This window comes from Penaeus japonicus, unplaced genomic scaffold (assembly GCF_977035675.1).
Source record: "Penaeus japonicus unplaced genomic scaffold, GWHDUDI00000001_assembly GWHDUDI00000001, whole genome shotgun sequence".
Classification (NCBI taxonomy): domain Eukaryota; kingdom Metazoa; phylum Arthropoda; class Malacostraca; order Decapoda; family Penaeidae; genus Penaeus; species Penaeus japonicus.
The window spans coordinates 24,386,808-24,408,124 of record NW_028234403.1 but is presented as its reverse complement, the minus strand read 5'-3'; the positions used below and the strand labels follow the sequence as shown (position 1 = coordinate 24,408,124).

At 42.5% G+C, this 21,317-nt stretch overlaps 1 protein-coding gene across 2 annotated transcripts in view; it reads right to left on the bottom strand.

The window, feature by feature from the left end:
• Nucleotides 1-223: 223 nt before the first annotated feature.
• Nucleotides 224-21,317, bottom strand: part of rt (Protein O-mannosyltransferase rt) — a 22,203-nt gene continuing 1,109 nt past the window's right edge. Inside the window, exons 2-15 of one of the 2 annotated variants that reach the window (XM_043015778.2) lie at nucleotides 15,251-15,292; nucleotides 6,144-6,388; nucleotides 5,863-5,987; nucleotides 5,584-5,760; nucleotides 5,220-5,394; nucleotides 4,204-4,453; nucleotides 3,832-4,052; nucleotides 3,239-3,371; nucleotides 3,003-3,113; nucleotides 2,703-2,856; nucleotides 2,286-2,503; nucleotides 2,017-2,175; nucleotides 1,645-1,740; nucleotides 224-1,509 (exon numbers count right to left, since the gene is read on the bottom strand). In XM_043015778.2, the coding sequence (XP_042871712.2) occupies nucleotides 1,276-1,509; nucleotides 1,645-1,740; nucleotides 2,017-2,175; nucleotides 2,286-2,503; nucleotides 2,703-2,856; nucleotides 3,003-3,113; nucleotides 3,239-3,371; nucleotides 3,832-4,052; nucleotides 4,204-4,453; nucleotides 5,220-5,394; nucleotides 5,584-5,760; nucleotides 5,863-5,987; nucleotides 6,144-6,388; nucleotides 15,251-15,292 (2,340 nt within the window). In that variant the 3' untranslated portion in view covers nucleotides 224-1,275. The remainder of the gene's footprint in view (nucleotides 1,510-1,644; nucleotides 1,741-2,016; nucleotides 2,176-2,285; nucleotides 2,504-2,702; nucleotides 2,857-3,002; nucleotides 3,114-3,238; nucleotides 3,372-3,831; nucleotides 4,053-4,203; nucleotides 4,454-5,219; nucleotides 5,395-5,583; nucleotides 5,761-5,862; nucleotides 5,988-6,143; nucleotides 6,389-15,250; nucleotides 15,293-21,317) is intronic. The other variant, XM_043015779.2, reaches the window with a different exon arrangement.

Sequence of the window (21,317 nt, the reverse complement as noted above, 5' to 3'; positions counted from 1 at the left end):
ATATTTTTTCCTGAATAACAAGTTTGATGTATATTTGTAATAAATCAGCCATGCATGGAGGGTAGGAATTAAAGTGCTCAATTTAAAAGTTTTTGGCATTTGAATTTCAGTTTCTACTAATTATGTGCTAATTTAAAATCTTAACTCTAATCAAAAGTTTCTCTCAATAAACATCAAAATCTGTCGGACTTTATTGAAAGTTGAAAGGACATTAAAAATAAGCTTAAGGATATAATATTTATTTTTATAAACTAACAAAGTTACAAAAATAGAAAATGAATATCAAGAGAAATAACAATGTTACCTTCACCAAGAATATATGGCATCTGGACCAAGATGTCCTAATTATCCTTCTTAAATATGTATCACATTCACTTGTGCACAATCTGCGTGAAGATCAACAGATTTCATAACAATCTTAACAAGTCTTCCATTAAACTCATAAAAAGAGTTTCATATCACAATGCAGGCAGACACTCTCTCAATCTTCTTATAGGCGTGAATTCAGAATCCAAAATGGGCATGACGGTTTGGTACTCATTCTCACAATTCCTCCTCCTTCAACACCCTGTAGGATCTGTTGAGATTCTTATTTACTGGAAGATCCCAGGAAGACCATGAGTTTGTTGTGGCTCAGGTTAGATTGCACATTTAAATAAAACAAATTTTCCAGTAAAACCTAGTAACCAAAAATAGTCAAATTTAGTTACATATACATACTGTATACATAAGTGACCTTAACAACTGAATATGAAAACAGCCAATTATAATGGCAGATCATGCTCATCAGATCTATTGTAGGTAAAATGACTTAGCATTTTAATAATAATAATTACATCTTGAATGGATAGATCAATAAAATCACAATCGTTTTGGTTACGAGATTCTGTAATCTCAATAAATTTTGAACCTTGCCATCATTGTAAAAATGAGATTCTGGGTAACAATACTGTTTACTGTCCTGTTGCTCCTTTCAATATTTATATAATTCAAGTATATACTCTTTAACTATCAACCACACCTAAGCTTTAAATATAGCTTTTAAGATCGTTCCAGAGGTATTCTTAAAACCCCTGGAGCTTTGTATGCAATTGTAATTTGAGTTACTCAGATTAAGAGAAAATGCACATCATTTCCCTCCCTTAAAACAGAAGTAATGACATGCAGTCAATTGTGCGACTATAAAATACCCTTGTATTTTTGCTTCATTCTTTTTTCCTTATTCTTGTTTTGTCATGTTTGCACCTCTTCAATAGAATATAGTAATTAGTCCCTTTACTGTTTGTGTATGATCAGATCCCATGTCTCTCTCCAAGCCAGGCTCATCACCTGGTCTGCAGTGAGATCTGCATTACCGTACGTTACAGGTGCAAAGTACCAAAATACATAGAGGATGGACACCATCCACAACCCAACAGCAGCAAGATAACCCTTGGCTAACTTTGCTGCCTTGAAGTTCTCTGATATGAGATAGTAACCATGTTCTACCATAGCAGCCAAGAGGCAAAGCTGAAATAGAAGTTTAATTTTCAATTAATAAATTTTACTGATGATATCAGCCTATCCACAAAGATACAAATCATCATTTAAGCAGAGATATATTCAAAAAGAAAAAAAAATATATATAAATAAAAAGTTACTTACTTTGAATATGTAAGCAGGCATATAATGATGTAGGAAGAGTGTTCTGTCTACAAGGAAGTATGGGAAGTAATGTATAGCAAAACCCACACCCAAAACCTGAAAAAAAAAATATATATATATTTAAGTGACAATTCTCTTTTATTGTAGCATCACTCAAATATTTATGGATCAATGTGGCTATAAAGTGAATTACATGCTACTATAATTTGTTTTGGATATAAGATATGCTGAAATATCCACAGCATTTCACTCATTCTCCCAATACATCATCATCTATCAATTCTTGCATTGTTTGATGACATTTTTAGCATAAAAAAGTGGAAAGACTAATAAAGGATGTTTTGCTTCAAACTTTTCTGCAAAGCAAATTACCTCTCCAACTGTGCAGAACTTATTCCACATTTCCTCTGGTAGGTCATAGCAAGCCCTCTGACGTCTGAGAAGGTACACAATGAAAAGTCCCAAATATCCTACAAGGCCGACTGTTCCAGACAACCATGTAACAATATTTCCTATAAAGTGAACCTGGGCCTGTAAAAACAAAAGAAAATTTTAGTCATTACTCATCTACAATACCATCTCTTGTAACAATTGGCATAGACTGGAATTTGATTCAGGTTACAATAGCAGGAATTACTTACATTGCTGTTTGCTGAAATCCAGTAAGCAACTCCTCGCTTCAGGAAGAGCCAGTCCAGGGGATCTGAGGCATACATGTGTCCCGCCACATTTTCCTGATTGTTAAAAAGCATTTTATATTGGAGCTCGTACAATTTATTCCAGAAGGTCAAATTCTTGCGTTCTATGGGGATCATCTCAGAGCGGATCAAGTCCTTCTCACGTTCCTTTTTGTCTTCAGCTGTTGGACAAGAATCAGAGTTAGAGGCTGCATACAGAAGAAAATTATAAAGTCCGGGAAAAATTTTAGTAACGTTATTCATTCAGAACAAGCTAAATAATTATTAGAGTATTACCAACAAGGTTCATTTGACACTCTTCTTAAACTATTTTGTTTTATGCATCATGATATGGAAAGTCTGTATCTAACCAGTCCTTACTTCTTGTATAACGATGTTCCTCCACATTCCAAATGGTATCTTCTTGTTCAATAACTTTGTCAGTTACAACCTCATGCTGACGGAAACCCCAATCAGGAAGTTGACGGCCAGAGAATTTGAGAGCCTGGGTTGAATTTACATGGATCAAACGGATCTGCAGAAGAGAGAATTTAAAGATAGAGTGACAGAACACTTTGAAATAAATAAAACAGTTAGCTAGAACTAATTTTTTTTTTTTCTAAATACATTTTTATCTTATTTTTGGCTGTACTGTAAGATTTGTGGTTCAAGAACTCTAACCTGACTCTCAATGGCATGCCAGAATCCATCGGTCTGATCTGGATTGAGGAGCTCGAGGCGCCACGTAGTCTGTGCTGGCATGGAGACGTTGTAGTCTATGTATGCAGCTACCTGTGAATCATAAGAAAGTTTTGTTTTGTAGATATATACCAACATTTACAATTTATGATAATATTCACAAATAATATCTTTCCTTGAATAAAATATTGCACAAATGCTATGAAACAAATCTTTACCTCTTGGTTGTGTGGGGACATGGCTGCTGCTACATCATGTGCATTAAGTGCTCTTGAGGTCATGCCATGCACCAGCTGAATGAGGTCGCCATTCTTAATGGGCACTTGAGGTTCAGATACAACAAGTTCCTCTCTGGTCAAGAAAATATGGAATTTATCATTAATCCATCAATATGGGGAGTGCATGTATCAAATCACTGTCCACTAAGGTTTTTGATTGTTACTTTTTCACACCAACACTTTGTGTACAAGGCCTGCTTGACTTCACATTGAAATTCTAAAAATGTTCTTATTTTTTTGTTATTATTGCTATCAATGTTATAATATTACATATTATATGTTAATAATAATAACTGAAGTAAAAACTATTTCATGAAAACAAGAAATGCATAAAATTGGTTTATTTCTATTACAGTTATTAGGCAAAACAATTGATTTCCTAATAATCAAGTGTGTGAGAGTATACAGAGAAAAAGAAAGGATCATAATGGACATCATAGAGTCATTTATATCTATTCATGTATTTATTTTTTGTTTCAAAACAAAAAATTCAAACAAATATGAAAATTCAGGAATTAATATCCCATACTTACATATCTGGCTTCTTGACAATCCACCAATTGTTTACATCCTTGTAACTGTAACATGTAACTTGCTGTTGGTGTGAAGAGCCTCTTCCATCTGCATACTTTACAGGATAAAGAGCATCGTGCGAGTGTATCCAGCAGGTGCGACCGTGTGTGTGGCGGAGGGTAATCTGTGACCCATGAAGGATCTTGACTGGCTGATTGGAAATGATTGAGGCTAATCCACCCTACAAATGAGAAAAAATATTTGTGTCAAGTGTTAGTTGAAAAATAAATTAATTCATAAATCATATAAACATATATTTCTAATTCTGTCTAATAATTTTGTATACTCATTAACTTATATATACTCAAAGTACATATAGAAAGAGAACATACCTCAAGACTGGCTTGGAAGGCAGAAGTCATGATATTGTCATTTGGTCCTGCCTTATACAACAGAGACAAATGCACATAGAAACAGCTGACGTAAAGTGCAACTGGGATAGTAATAAAGACCAATATTCTTGTCAATAAATGGCCAGCTAGTTTCCGGTCTGACACAGCACGGTCACCAACCATTGTCCAGAAGTCCTTTGCCAAGATGCCCAGGCCCAAGATGAGGGTAAAGATGCCAAAGTATCTGACACTGTGGAATGCAATGATAGGATTAGAAAGTTGTATGTAAAAACTTACTGGAGTCATATAACATTAGTTGAGTTAGAATTGATCAATTACATATATTCTTGATTTTCTTTCTTCCTGTCTTGGCATACTGTAATTTATTTGTAAAAATATAGGAACAAGTAAATTACATAATCATATTTCATAAGTTACATATCTAACATGTTGATGCCAAGAGTGCCTGTATACATGGACTGCCCACTATAGTTTTGTTATATACATTTTTTTTACACAAAGATGGTTTCACAACTAGTTAGTCACATAGGAATAAAAAAGTTAGCCAATCAGAAATCTTCTATTTACCACATTCCTTTTTCTTATTATTATTGATACAATTTAAAGTTACAATAATAATACCAATATGAATAATACTAAAACTCTGTTTTTCCCCTTAAATTCAAGGAATCAGGTGAGGTCTGCTCATAGATCATAGGTGTTCCAAAAGCACAAGTGGGGGAGGCATAGCTACCCAAATGGGTCTTTTTTTGCATTTCACAGACATTTTCTGAAGATTTTGAAGCCAAATGTATTTTCAATAAAGGCTAAATTATTACCATAAGTATAGTGCATTCATCTGTTGTGGGGGCGCAGTTTCTCACACTAGGGCCCTGCCCCCTGGATCTGGCACTAGTCAAGTAGGACTACTGACTCCTTGGTGAACAAATGATTGTGAAACCATCTATCAATTAGCCAACCAGCTGGGTTCATAGTTACAGATGAAAAAGACTTACCATACAGCTGCTCCTAGGGATGCTGCACCAAGGATGAGACATACAAACCAGGGCAAGGTGTATGGCTGTTTGTACAGGTTCCTAAACTTAAGGATGCACAAAAGACCAAACATCCCAAAGAACATGAGAATGCCCTCCATCAGAATGAAACGAGACTGAGCCAAAATGGCATTGTCTGCAAAATTCAAAACATAATTAACATTTGTACAAAAATTACATATATCTTTTACAGTATAATGAATAATTCATCTTGGACTCTATGAAGTGTCAAGAAAATCAAATGTTCATAGTTTTAGAACAAAATGATTATCCATCAACTTTATTCCTAAAACTTTATTCTAGAATATTAAAAAAAAGAACATACCAAATATCATAAGGAAAGCAGCCAAAGCACCAGCATAGTGTGACAGCCCCAGTTCCACCATGACATTGTACACTGTTGGCATTAGTAAGGATCCAAAAAAGGCAGGAACGATTCGCATGGCCGACACTGGGACGATGGGGTCATATGGGGATCCAATCCGATCAAATTTGAAGCTCCCTGGAATGAAGAGAGTTTAGAATCTCGAACTTGTGGTATAGCAGACTCAAAAATATTTCCAAAGGAAGCTGTATGCATTCCACAATAATGATTGTTCCTCACCATCAAAGCCAGCAATGTAAGCTGCAAGGGCAACAAGCTGCTTTCCGAATGGAGGTTGAGAATCAAAGAAGAAAGTGTTCTGCATGTAGAGTCCGGCGTACTTTCCATAGTGAAGTTCATCAAATCTTAAAAGGAAGAGCCAAAGTAAATCACACTGACCAGACACAGGTACTGGCTCTATCAAATACCTATGGAGTGACATAATTAAAAAAAAAATTTCGTCTTTTTCAAAAGCACACCTAGAAGGGTTTCCTCTCGAATGTCCGTCTTCGACCACTTACACAATGCCCCTCGGCGTCTCCAGCTTCCAGATCCGCGTGAGGAAGGACACTACGAAGAGCGAAAGTGACATGCCATCCAAGCGGAGACTCAGCTCTATGGGCGGCGACGCGGGCTGCGAGGCTTTGGCGGCCGCCTTGGCTTTCTTGGAAGACTTTTTGGAAGCTTTGGGCGATTCAGTGGGCGGCGTGGCGGTCTCGGGCGCCGTCTCGGGTGGAGGTGTGTCGGGGGCGGACTCGCCATCGCCCTAGGGGAGAATGTCGGTGTTAGTTGTGACGCTACAGTGATGCTTGCTCATGCAAGATGAAAACATGGGTGGATATATATATATATATATATATATATATATATATATATATATATATATATATATATATATATATATATATATATATATATATATATTTATATAATATATATATTTTTTTTTTATGAAAGAAAAAAAATTATACTGACGATTATCTTTGAATAACAGATAAAACAAATGCAACAAATAGGTATACAAATAAATTTGAGAATTAAAATCTTTCTAGACCGCCATGAACTTACATTAGAATGGGCGGAAATTCCAGACTATGCAACATGGACCTCAGGCCAAGCGAGACTGAATTTCTATTAGGATTTTAATAGAATTCTATTATACCAAAAAATCGGAATTCCTTTCACTGTCAGTTCCCATCCGCGAGTGTGCGTGCGTCCTACTTTAAGCAGCTCTCACTTTCTTCCACAATACATACTGTACATAGCATTTCCACATAACATGGCATTAGCTACGGTCGCTGACGGCCCTCAGTTACATCCAATATATGGGCGTACCGATATCCCAGAATACTTATTTTCATCCTTTGATCAAGAAAAATCGGAGCATAAAAGAGAGAAGAGCACGGCCATTCCGCGGGAATCCGGGAAAGTTGGGGCGACCACAACCGACTGTCCGGTCGTTGCCGCCACCACGATCAACCTTAAAAATAATTGTTTGAGAATGTGCCACTGAGGGAAGTTCTGCTTCGATAGTAAATATGTGAAAGGGGCTCTTTGATACGCAAACCAAGTCATGTTTAGCTTTCAACACGATAGATAGAAGAGAATGGCGCTTTTACCCAGTAAAAACCCGAATGGCAGATGTCCACTCCCGAAGTTTTACCCCGATTTTCCTTAGATACTAGCGCTCTGATTTCTAAACCTTTATATAAATAGTTAGTCTGTAATATACAACCGGGAATCAGCACAACAAAAAATAAATTCTTGTTTTACCAATAATCCCCTAACAAGGACAAACAAGGACGTTACATTCACTCGAACCGGTCCCCCGTTAAGGAAAGGCCGGGAATCTCCAGCCGCTAGGGGTATCTAGAGGATATCGGGTGGCGAAGTTTACCTGCGTCTTGATCGTCCTTTCTAACATACACACCTGGTTCCACGAGTGAATGAATGATTACACAAATGGTGTACGAATGAAGAATTCCATTACTGTCGAACGGTAAAAACGGTTTATCCGGTTAAGATTAAAACGAATTACTATAGATACATAACAAAGCTAACGGATATATGTATACACATACATATTCATATACATGTACAATTTTACATGTGCTAATATGAATACGGGACTTATCAATTATCATCTGGTGCTGATTGAGAGAGCAATGACGTACACACACTATCGCACTCCATTCACACACAGCCCTCGGTTCCCCAGGAAGAGCGTACGAATCGGCAGAGGGCGACAGTACAGTTAGGTTCCCACAGGGTAATGCTGGTCGCCTTGTGGCCGCTCATACAACGCGAGCTATCGCATAATGACACGGGGCGTGCGCTTGAACAGTGACATTCGTACATATACAGGCATGTTTATACGGCCACTTAAATATAAATACAAAAATAAAATATTTACTTGATACATGTATTCATTTATCTATGTAATTTTTAAAATATCAAATATCTTCCTATCATTTTTGTATGCATGTATGAACATGAAAGAGCGCATATTCTTGCAGTTTCGGTGACTCACGTGCCCTGATCGCGGAGCCACCATCAATGCAACACACATTTTTAAAATTCATTAGAAAAAAAATCTAATAAAGGAAGTCCCTCTCAAAAGTCCCACCGACTTTAAACCTATTTTTTTTCTATTCTATATTTGTCTACTTTTAAATATCAGAAATGTATACTACGAGCATGCACGTGCACACTGCACACCCGTACGCACACGCACAAACCCTACGCTCTACTACACTACAGCCACACCTACAAGTCAGACACTAACTCTGCCAATCAGCCCAGAAACCTATTCCTCCTTAAAACTCCACAATCAATTTCAGCACTTCCACAAATTTCCCTCTAAATTAGAGCATCAATTACTCCTATCTAGCAACATCCACGCCTCCCCCTCCCCCCCCCTCCTAAAACTTTCCTTTTGTCTTGCCATTCTGCTGAATCATCAAGCTTTCGGTCTGTTTATTCTCGTCTCTCCTGAACAACAGAAAGATTCCTTGCATCAAAACATTACAATAGGTTCGACAATTGTATTCCAAGCTTGCCGCTGTGTGTTACGTAGGTGGGGGAGAGGGAGAAGGGGAGAGAGAAAGAGAGGGAGAGAAAGAGAGAGGGAGAGAAAGAGAGAGGGAGAGAAAGAGAGAGGGAGAGAGAGAGAGAGGGAGAGAGAGAGAGAGGAGAGGGAGAGAGAGACAGAGGGGAGAGGGAGAGAGAGAGAGAGGGAGAGAGAGAGGAGAGGGGGGGGAGAGAGAGACAGAGGGTAGAGAGAGAGGAGAGGGAAGAGGTAGAGAGAGAGGAGAGGGAGAGAGAGAGGAGAGAGACAGAGGGGAGAGGGAGAAGGAGAGAGAGAGGAGAGGGAGAGAGAGAGAGGAGAGAGAGAGAGGAGAGAGAGAGAGAGAGAGAGAGAGAGAGAGAGAGAGAGAGAGAGAGAGAGAGAGAGAGAGAGAGAGAGAGAGAGAGAGAGAGAGAGAGAGAGAGAGAGAGAGAGAGAGAGAGAGAGCGAGCAACCAGGTGCAAAACCTCAGCCAGCAGAGGCAGGGCAAGAACCAAGCCGCAGCGCGTTCCTCCACCTCGGCCGGCCGAACGCTGGGCTTTGTTGATAGACCAAACGATGCAGACCAAACGATGCACTAGCCACCCTCATCACTAGAAAGTGATGAGGGTGGCTAGCGAATGGTGTCATTTAACTATTGGAAAATACCGTATAGACGATGTTATATGATTTATATACTAAAAGCGACATTATATCAGTTTATACGTATATTCTAGTTCATGCATGGACAGGCTTCAGGAGACACAGCGTATGTAATACTCATGGAAAGCCTTAGGAAATTGAGAAGATTCATGCACACACATAATTACGCATCATAATTTATATAAACTCGTGCATATGCACCTATTTCAAAATCAGTATTTCCATGGTGAATAAGCGCATCAGAGGAAATGTGCTTGAATGACGGAGCGAGGGTTGCGTGCGTTCATGTTTACCAGAGGAAAAAATAAAAAAAAAAGAGGCTCCCCTGATTCACTATTTTCGCAGCGCCTGACACTTGACAATCTAACAGATGGAGGTACCCGCATAAGAAGTTTGATAATCAAGGTACAACGGACATCAGAAAATAAAAAGGGAAAGAATACGAGATTGAATTCACCCAAAAAAGGGATCTCACCAAAACATAACAACATCAACATAGAGGATCACATTTTTTCCCGAGCTCGCATACAATACTCGCAAAATAGAGATCTCAAAATGATAATCTGCATCGATAAGCAACCTCAATAAGTCAACAGGGATTTGCGCAGCGCGACACCGACACCATGAGTATCGTAACCAGGATGCGCTCCACGAGCTGAGCTAGTCATCCATCGCGTGCTCATCGCCTGCCTTGCGCCGAGGAAACCAGACCGTGACTGCGACGGCAAACCCGCGTGCTCGGAGGCGGCGAAACGCGGCACTACATTGTCGAACCCCTTTCTCCCTTCCACACGTGCTTTTGCACACGAATTATGGTGTCATCCTCCTGTGTGCAGTACTGTTTTGCATACAGAAAGGAAATTTTGATATTCAATCAATACTGGAAAAGTTTTTATAGAGCCATATGGTATGAGGAAAAGAACCTCATATGAATACGCTTAAGTTGCAAATCGGATACATTCATAACAAGAGGTCTCTCGCGTCGTAACCGCCGAGGCAATGCCCGCAGGTCGCACCAGCCGAAGAGGCCAACACGGCGCCGCAGGGTCAAGGGCAATTGCACTCACACACGGCGGGGTCAGGCGAGTCGACTCTCGCTTTCCGTCTTTTCCGTCCGACTCGGGAAGGAAAACGAACACAAAACACATCGCGGTGGATGTTGGCGGTGATGATAAAAGAGGCGATTGGAAGAGGATGAACAAAAAGAAAAAAAATAGGAGTAACGAAACTGGTGAACGAACAACGCAAAGAGGAAAGAAGGGGCTAATATCTGATATTAAAAAAAAAACAGCAAGAGGACGGCAACAAAGAATATTGGCGACGGCGCACGGCCGCTCATTGCATAAATCTAGCGCACCCAACACAGCAGACTGTAATTAGCACGGCCATAATCACCATCGAGCGAATGATGGCACAAAGGCGAAAGCAAATTTGCTCTCCTATCAGCACTCTAGTCAAGTGCATTCTAAAATCAAAGCAAACACACCATCATTCCTCGTTTAATCACTCTGTTATTCGACTAGTCTTAGTGTTACCTATACATATTTCGACGCTGAACTGAATAATGATGAACGAGCAGTGGCGAGGAGTTTCCGAAGATTCGCGGCGAAGTTTCCCTAGTTTGTTAGCGAGCCTTCTTGAAATCACTGTTTACTGATCAGCAAAATACTTGTGGCGACAGATATAGATAGATAGATAGATAGAGAGAGAGAGAGAGAGAGAGAGAGAGAGAGAGAGAGAGAGAGAGAGAGAGAGAAAGAGAAACTGAGTGAAATAGAGTGTACCATGTACCACTCTTACGGCAATGCCTCGCCTTGTAACAGCTCGCACAACGGTTCCGCGAATCAAAGGGAAATTTTGCAACCATCTCGCAGGTTGACAAGGCGTTGCATCAAGCGGCCCGGCGCTTTGGTGCACGGTCACGGGAAAGTGCCGGAGTGACGTTGCTTATTTTCCGCCTCGGCTCGGACACGCTGCGATCGCCGTCGAGCTGATTTCTCTCACTCGCAACACCGCCTCGGCCTTCAACGTGGCGCGCGCATGTTCACACGGGCAGTCAGGGAGACAGTAAACAACAATTACTGGGGACGAGTGATATATTGACTGCAACTCAGGATAAATATCTTCGGTCTGTGATCTAAACCATCGAAAGAAAAAAAAGTAGGAAGTTGTTCCGTGGGCATAACAAAGCTACCGGTGGTATGGCAGCATGTTGGATACCTTAGTAACAAGTAAAATATTCCTTTAGTGGACGTCGCATTCGTACCTGCAGTGTTTAGACCTTGCCAAATTCCTCAGATATTTTCTACATTCTATCGTTCTTGATAACCTGTTGCTCAACTTTAGAATACAAAGCGATGCATTCATCATAAGCTTGGTGAGGCACGACCATACTCTGCATGACACACCGAAGAGAGCCTAATGCATAACGCCGAATATACATTAGATCTTGGAGCGCCACTGTTAATCGACAGAGGCTCCCACACTCCCGTCGCCCTTCAAGCCTCGCAATGTAAACGAAATTCCTCTTCATGGACGCCTGTATTTGCAAAGCCGCTGTCAGAAGTTGAGCGACGACCAAGACGCCGACAAAGGCTGAACAAGTATAAACAGAGTGAGGCAAGCAGGTACTCTGAAATCCGTGACACCCACTGCGCTAGCAATAGCTTGTGTAATGTGTGTGTGTTGCATGTTTTCCTTGCTGAATCATCTGCATTAAGTCGAATATACCCGTGCTAACAAATAGGTATCCCTAAATCAAATGTTTATACCAGAGACACTAACCTTGGGCGAAAAGATACTAACAGCTCTCGCGCACGATATGAGCCATCTCGAATGAGTGTGCGAAAAAAGAAGAAGAAGAAGAAGAAGAAGAAGAAGAAGAAGCAGAAAGAGACCGGAGTGAAAGCCTTTCCGTTGTCGCAACAACCTTCACTCCTCGCGCAATCATACGACACCTGTGTCGCTCCGCAGAGAGGCGCGACACACTGCACGCACCATCGTACATGCAGTTAGAGGGGAGGGGGGGCTATGCTGATCCGGCGCATGGAACGCCAGCTCAATCAAGCGAAAATCTAAGCCACAGGGGAAGGAGAAGGGGAGGGGAAGGGGGAGGGGTGACAAAGTACGGGATCATAACCGCAGATGCCGCGTAACCCCGACGAAAGTCCGCTGAGGTCGTTGACAGGTTCTCCTCTTGCGCAGGTGGCGGGGAGGTCTCGCTGGCTGTCAACATCGCCGACTGAGGCCGTTCACCTCACACGCATAAATCTAGGAGTCATATCACTCGGGGTGACGTTATGCATTCAAGCTTGGCCTAAATGTCAAAGAAACAGAAAAACGAAAAGGGAGAGAGCAGCATGGGGAACAGAGAGAGGGAGAGAGAGAGGGGACGGAGGGAAGGAGGGAGAGAGTGAGTGAGTGAGTGAGTGAGTGAGTGAGAGAGAGGGGGGGGAGAGGGGGAGAGGGGGAGAGGGGGAGAGTGAAAGAGTGAGAGAAAGAAAGAGAAAGAAAGAGGGTAGTGGAAGTTGTGAGAAGACGCGGAAATGTATGTTTCTAAGACACGTTTTGTTGTTCCCTCCGACGCTCACGGTCGACTTGCTGGCCCAGTGAGTCACTGGAGCAGCCGGACATCCCGCCTGCCTCGGGAGCTGCCCATAAGCCGCAAATATGCCTATGGAGGAGGACAAGGAGAGGGGGAGGGGTACGTAGAACCACAAAGTGTGTATCATTTTCTTCTTTCTGAACACAATATCATAAGTTTAATAAAAGGGAAGGGATTGATAATCATGTAAGGGGAAAAAGGGGAAAAATACATACATAGGCGGATGATGATTACCTCTGCTCCTCCTAGTCAAGAACCCGCATCTAATTGGCAATGCTTGCTCGCGTTTCAGGTAAAACCGACATGATGGGGGAACATCACCCATATCGACGTTGCTCTAGAAAGTTCCCTTCCTAAGTTCCAATTCTTGGAATATATCTGATACAGTAACCTCAACAAACCCTACAGAGCGTTAGAATAGGTATCTGGAAAATGATAAAATAATGCGGATGGCAGAATTCAAAGGGAAACAGGCCCACCAAACCTGTCTCTACTTTCTCGCAATATTGCCTCGTCATAACGGCAGCCAGCACCGACGACCGGCGCAGCGGCTGCTAAAAGGCGGCCAGAAGCAGGCTGGACCAGAACCTCCAAGTCATTCAACCTACGATCTTTCGCCGAAATTAAAACGCATCGACAGAACTCCATTACCATCGCCGTAAGTGCATCAGTACAGCTAATCCTCTACTTCCGGGTCGTGAAGGCGAGAGCGGAAAACCGAAGGGGCGAACACTCGGCTAGCGCGGTTTCTTCGGCCGGAACGAATTAACGAAAAGACGAAGGAAAGAGGGGTAATACGGATACCTGAGTACAAGGTAAAAATAATCAAATGAAATTATATATATATATATATATATATATATATATATATATATATATATATATATACATATACATTATTCATTAAAAACTTTGGGAAATTCAGCAGGATTACCGAGTAAACAGAAGAGAGTAAATATAAACGTGTTTTAACCGACTTTCAAGTGTGACCAAGCAAAGAAATAATCATTACAAACAATGGGCGGATGTGACATCACACCCCAACTTTATCGTCGAAAGAAAACGCTTCTTAGCATCGTAATAAACGATATTGTAAACTGAGAAAAAGTCACCAGAGAACAAGAACAGGAGACCGATATTTAGATGAAGTCGCCTAGAACCAAAGTATGCCTAATCCACCTCGTGCCTTGCTTTCCAAAACTGGCTCTCAAAACAAGCAGCAGAAGAACCGGCCGGCGATTTCCTCCTCCTCCTCCTCCTCCTCCTCCTCTCCACGCTTGGTGATTCCGCTCGCATGATCTTGTATTTTGATGACATCTCTGCTTTTCTACTGCTTGATTTTGAAGGCAAAGCTTGTCGCCATCCCGTGACAAGGAATTTCACACTGATTATGTTTCATTTTTCGGTAGATTCTGTAGAAGTATTGCGGGAGATTATTTTTTCCACGGGATGAATCCAAGTTTCATTTTTCCTGGTCGCAAGAGACCGATCGAGCGAGGTGTCAAGCATACCGCTGTATCTTTACTTGGCAACTCGCTGTACCTAGCGACTCGCCGCTCTCGAGCACAACCGCAAAGGGAATTAGCAGAGAGCAAGAGGTTCGAAGACTCTTGTCATGGCGATTACATACTGTTCGTGTGTGCGGACCTGTGTGTGTCAAGTACTACGTAACAGGCTTGATATTAAAATGTGCATTTATTAATTACCACTGGATACATTAATGGAAACATAATTAGGGGTTATTGTCAACGAGGAATCATTAAAAATTGTTAGTACATAAAAATCCAGCACCATTACCACTGCGGAATCAAGCAAAAAAAAAGGTACAGCCAAATACAGAAGTTCATTTGCCTCCACTAGCGCCGGGAGAGGCAGATGGACTTTTGACTTTGCCAGTTCAAAAAGAGCACAAGGCTAGTAGGACCATTACGGGGCACAGAGGGAGGTGGGAGGAGGAAGGGGGAGAGGATGCTAAATTAATTATGTTGGGAAGTCAATCGAAACAGACATACGAAACACCGGGAGAAAATGCAATTAGCAGCTTAGTAAGTTTCTGGATCTGAAGGATGATGGATTAAGCTATCTATGGGCATAGGCACAACTAGCACTGTGATGTGAATTCTACATGGATAACTACTAACACGAGGCCTGGAAGAAGAGTGGCATGGCAAGCTGTCTAAGGCGGACAAGCTGTTTAGTCTAAGGCAGATTGCATGACACTGATCTAATAATGGAACATTCTATGCTTCTAGCTACGTGGCAAGTGCACAGTAGGGGTGGATGCGGGGGAGGGAGGCGGGGTGGGGGGGACTTGCCTTGTAATCCCTGGTGGTTGCGAGGTCGTCCCCATCAGGTATCTGAAACAACCCACTAGGTTATACCTTGCATATATATACAACACTATCACGCCTACGGGATGACTACGGAGATCACATCAGTATACACAGGGAAGGGAAAGGAGAAACCAAGAGAACATGGAAAAGGGACGAGAGACGAAGGGCTACATGTGCTGGTAAAGCATACCTTCATATTCGGGGGACTCAGATATACACAAGAAAAGACAAAACAAATACATAAAACAAATAATGCCATATCAAATAAGTTCTAAAATCAGAAGAAAATAAAGGGACAGCAATTACAAAACAAAAGCGTTATGGGATGGCACACATGGACATATGGGACGTCAGGAAGATGTACGACGGGAGAGAGTTAGTCTGAAAAAGGTTTTAGGTGACGAGATGTTAGGTGTCCCGTGTGGTGCGTCTGGAGGTTTTTCGTCCGAGGTGTTTGTCAATTGCATAATCGCTTCAATCGGTTGGTGATCAGGATATATTCTAAAATATACATTCTTTTTGAACAATAATTTACAAACAGGTTACAATATCACAATTACCACATGGAGTTCAAAAGAACACTCGTCCAATCAGTCAAATCGCGGAAATCATTACAGCAGATAAAAGTGTTGAAGAGTCAGTCTACTTAATAGCCGGTTCCCTTTTACAGCAGGCATTAAAGACATTTCCTTGAGAACTCCTGTTTTGTCTCGTCTTCAGGTCTGGTCAGAACACAGTGCTTACTCACTCCACGCGTGTCACTGGCCTACGAGATCTATCAAAGTCGTTACATTTTCTGTGGCATTCTCCACACAGAATTTTGTCAGCTCGTCCCGTATCACACCTACCCGTGATCACTGGCAGCAGCTACTCCCCTCCCGCCTACCATTACCCAGTCCTCTTTCCTTTATCATCGCAAAGTGACTCGATCTCCCGCTTTCTAGAACAATGCCAGCGTCGCACAAAACCAGAGACCCATGTACAAGTAAAAAATGAGGAAAAAAACGGCCATTACCTTCCAACAGTATACCTGGACACATTCCTAAAAGCAAGAATTTGGTCTCCCCGTTGACTACAGCTAAAGAACTTGACAACATTCACAATCTCGCGCACACAATACCTCAACTCACTCACTCACTCACGCACATACAATCTATTTTTAGAGAAAGTTGCCACAATATGGAAAATCATCCTCCCATCGAGTATTTTAACGACACAATCGCCTAGTCATCGCGGTTGATGTTTCCAGAACTGCTCCAACGCGGGTCACTGATACAATACACATGTATATTATGCATATTTAAGAAAGGTCAGATGTTATGCCACCTCATGTCGTCAGTAAAAACGAGGTTGGTTGCGCTTATCTAGTGTGCATGATGTCCATATCCACAGACATTCCTTACCGCTACCTTATGTAAATGACTTACAACAACTCTTACAAAAAGAAGAAGAAAAAAATAAATAAATAAAACACCTTACACGAAATTACACCTTCCTATGCACACTCCAAAACCTACAGTACATCAACAACAAACCTTGCATGCTCCTTCATTACCCCCGTGACCTGTGACCTATGCAGCCGATGCAACCTATGTAGCCCTATGTTACGTGTCCTACATTCCATTTTTCATTGCCATTCATTAGCTCTGGTCACTCCTCCCCTCGATCGCCCCTTGACAATGCTCGACAGGAAGTTATCGTCAACCATCGCTCGCCCTGTGTCTGCCACGCCATGGTGGAGAGGCTGATCACGATGGAAATGAGGATGCGAACAAGGAAAACGATGGGAGCGAAGATAAATATGAGGCAGGGGATGAGAATGAAGAGGAACGTGTGAAGTTGTGAAGAAAATGAATATACAAGTGAAGCAAACAAGCAAATGAGAGGGCTGGAGCTAGACTTAGAGGAGGAGGAGGAAGAAGAAGAAGAAACCAGAAGCGACAGATGATAAGAAGAGACTGATCTATGGGAAGAAGAGATGCATGTGTGGGGCCAACTGTCTGCCAAGCTGTCTACATTGGGCATCAAAAGGTCAGTCTGAGTCGATCTGCCCCACGCCGCGCACCTGCAGACCCAATACATTCCTTCTTAAGAGACCTCGCATCTCTCGTGCTCTAACTCTCTCGGATTATCTAAACATCTATACCTTACTCGGTTCATAAACACGAATTTACTGATTCCCCTGCCAGTTCCCTCGCAGATGCAAGTGCCACGCGGGATCCTACGTTCTGGTGGCACTGATCGAAGCAACACAGCGGCGTGGAATGTCACCTCAATGAGCAAGAGGGACTGTGCCTGTCTCATGTGCGCTCGAGATGGCCAGATTCCACATCTCATTAATGTCAGTTAATGCCTCAGTTCTGCTGCGCCGTGACTAAAATTAGGTCTAAACTTACTATTTGCTTCAGTCTGCATTACCATAGACTTTACCAGGTAAACAAACAAACAAAAAACTCTTTTTGTTTGTTAATTCATGATAAAATAAAAAATATGAATTGCATGACAGGAGTCCCATGCACCACCAACGGACAGTGGATCACATTGGAGTAAACATTGTTTTTCTTTCGTTATAAAGAAACGCTACGATGGTACATCTTGCATTTTGTATGGACCAACGTAAATGTAAATGTTATCCCATGTATCTTAATTGTCGTTGGTGGCTCATTCAAAAACAGGGAAAGAAACATGACTTCAAACCTCGTATCGTCGCACTTTACCCCGTTTGTCTTCCCTCATCGTCGGCGATTTCCTCCTGACCCCAATCTGGCTCACAGCATCGAGCTGCCCCTAGAGGAAAATGTAACAGAATATCCTAATTTATCCTCGAGACTCCAGCCTTTGTTCCACTCCGCCCCCCTTCCCCGCCCGACTGCCCAGGGCGCCCGATGCCAACGCGACTCGAAGCTTTTCAGTGTAGCCTGGTGGGTTTTGCGAGGGCAAACTACGCCCGGGGCTGGTCTTCAGTTACTTAGAGCAAAACTCGCCAGAAAGAAAATGTCTCTTGATAATAGAGGTTTTATTCAAGATAGTTCTTGTGCATTACGGTTTAGGTTCGGTGGCTCACTTCTGGCCAAGCACAAATGATACGCAAGCCAGCCAATTACGTTGGTTAATCAAGTGATTAAACAATATGAAAACATTGAAAACAAAACTGGCGACGATTGCTTCCTGAATAAAAAATCAACTTTATGTCAAACAAGCTTAGGCTACCCTAGGCCTATCCAAAGCAATGTACAAAAGATAAAAAAGAAGACTCCTCGCAAAATCGAAGTAAAATAAAATTCTGCATCTCCAAGCTCCTTACAAGTGATGACTCCAATCCCTCGCTGTTCGCTTCCATCAACTGCCGACATCAGAATCCCAATTAGTAACATTATGATACCGTTTATTTCTCTATCTCCGTTAATTAAAGAACCTTTTTTAAATAAGTACGGACACATTTTATTCGAAAAATCTCTACTGGACCCAAAATCCTTCTTTAAATGACCCAACAAGGCATGGATTCTCCCTACTTACTTCATGACCGTCGTTATGTACAAAATAAGGAACACCATTTTAAAATGATCTTTCCTTGTGTCAACGTCACACACTCCTCCAAGCCGCAGGGGGTTGAGAATAGGGGGGTAGAGGGGGTAGAGGTGGGTAGAGGGGGTAGAGGTGGGTAGAGGTGGATAAAGGTGGGTATAGGGGGGTAGGGGATTTTTTGGGGGGAGGGTAAGGTACCGGGGGTTGAGGAGGGATGGGGGGGGGGAGAGATGAGGAGTGTTGGGGGGGGGGGGACCCATAAAATAAAAGGTGCGGCTGTTCTTGCCACGTAGATGAGAGAAACAAAGCGAATCAGCAGCTAACTAATTCATTTGAGAAAAAAAAATAGAGACGAAAATGTTTAGTTTATAACATCATGCTGAATGAATAAAAAAGTTTACCGGATATATATCTTCATAAAAACAAAACCAAACTAGCCTAGGTAAATCATCTAAATGAGATAACAAAGCAGTCTATCTCAGCCCATATTTTGTCAGAGATTTCCTATCTTCTTACGGCTGGTTTTGCCAACGCGTTCAGCATCTTCCCGACGCAAACACCTCACGCGGAAAACGAACAGAAAAAGGCAGCTTTGGACGAGGGATGGGCCAGGACGCGTGGCACACCGCCTTAGGAGAAGGACAAACAGTTCTCTTTTTACAGTTTGATATAGATAGATCGATAGACAGATAAACAAATAGAAATTGTTTTTGTTAGATTGTATATCTACTCTATATTGACATCTATCCGTATACTCTTTATACAATATACAGACGCACACACAAAAACTAAAACGTATATCTACAGATCTATCGCTATGTATGTAACTGTCTATAGTCCTAATCATCGATCTATCTATCTATCTATCTATCTATCAGTACATATATCACCATCTGAACCTCTCTCTCTCTCTATCAACACCAATCGGACGTCACGTGTCCAACAGTGAAAAAAAATTAGTAAAAATGATAATGGTAACGCATAAAAGGGTTTCACTACAAATATAAAATAAACAAGACAAATAAGCAAGTAGAGCGAATATATAAATAAATAAGGCAAACAATGAATACGTAAATAAATATAAAAGAGAGAGAGAAAAAAAAAAAGACTAAAGACAGTAGCTCATAAATCTCCAAGAAGAAACCTCGCGTCCAATTTCTCTCGAGTTGACACCAGTTGAGATTCACTCGCCATGACCACATCCCCCCCCCCCCCCACCCCGCACCCCGCCACGGTGTTTGCTGTGCATCGCCACTTTCTCTCATCCTTTCTCTCCTTCACGCTGGTTCAAGACACCTCAGATAGAGAGAGGGAGAGAGAGGGGGAAGGGAAGGAGGAGGGGAGGAGGGGAGGAGGGGAGGAGGGAAGGGGGGAAGGAGAGAGAGAGAGAGAGAGAGAGAGAGAGAGAGAGAGAGAGAGAGAGAGAGAGAGAGAGAGAGAGAGAGAGGAGAGGGAGAGAGAGAGAGAGGAGAAGGAGGAAGGAGAGAGAGAATGTGGAGAGAGAAAGAGAGAGGGGAGAGAAGGAGAGAGAGAGGGAGAGAAGGAGAGAGAGAGGAGAGAGGAGAGAGAGAGGAGGAGGAGAAGGGTGAGAAGGAGAGAAGGGAGAGAGAGCAGGAGAGAGAGGAGAGAGGGGAGAAGGAGAGAGGAGAGAGAGGAGAGAGAGAGAGAGAGAGAGAGAGAGAGAGAGAGAGGAGGAAGAGGAGAGAGAGAGAGGAGAGAGAGAGAGTGGAGAGAGAGAGAGTGGAGAGAGAGAGAGAGGAGAGAGGGAGGGGGGAGAGAGGAGAGAGGGGGGAGAGAGAGCGGGGAGGGAGGGGAGAGAGAGAGAGAGAGAGAGAGAGAGGGAGAGAGAGAGAGAGAGGAGAGAAGGAGAGAGAGAGAGAGAGAAGGAGAGAGGGAGAGGAGAGAGAGAGAAGGAGAGGGAGAGAGAGAGAGAGAAAGGAGAGAGAGAGAGAGAGAGAGAGAGGAGAGAGAGAGAGAGAGAGAGAGAGAGAAGGGAGAGAGAGAGAGAGAGAGAGAGAGAGAGAGAGGAGAGAGAGAGAGAGGAGAGAGAGAGAGGAGAGAGAGGAGAGAGAGAGAGCGAGAGAGAGAGAGAGAGAGAGAGAGAGAGAGAGAGAGAGAGAGAGAGAGAAAGAGAGAGGGAAGGAGGGAGGGAGAGGGAAGAGAGATATGTATAGAGAGAGGGGAGAGAGAAAGAGAGAGAGAGAGAGAGAGAGAGGAGAGAGGAGAGAGGAGAGAGAGAGTAGAGAGGAGAGAGAGAGAGAGGAGAGAGAGAGAGAGGAGAGAGAGAGAGAGAGAGAGAGGAGAGAGAGAGAGAGAGAGAGAGAGAGAGAGAGAGGAGGAGGAGGAGGAGGAGGAGGAGGAGGAGGAGGAGAAGAGAGAGAGAAAGAAGGAGAGAGAGAGAGATTGAGGTCCTTTAAACTGTCCTTCCCTCCCCTATCCCCCTTATCTCCAGAAGGAATGTCCAGAGCAATGGTGGGGGATGGGCAGCTAATACACCTGACAAGGTAAAAGACGTGGCAGGTTT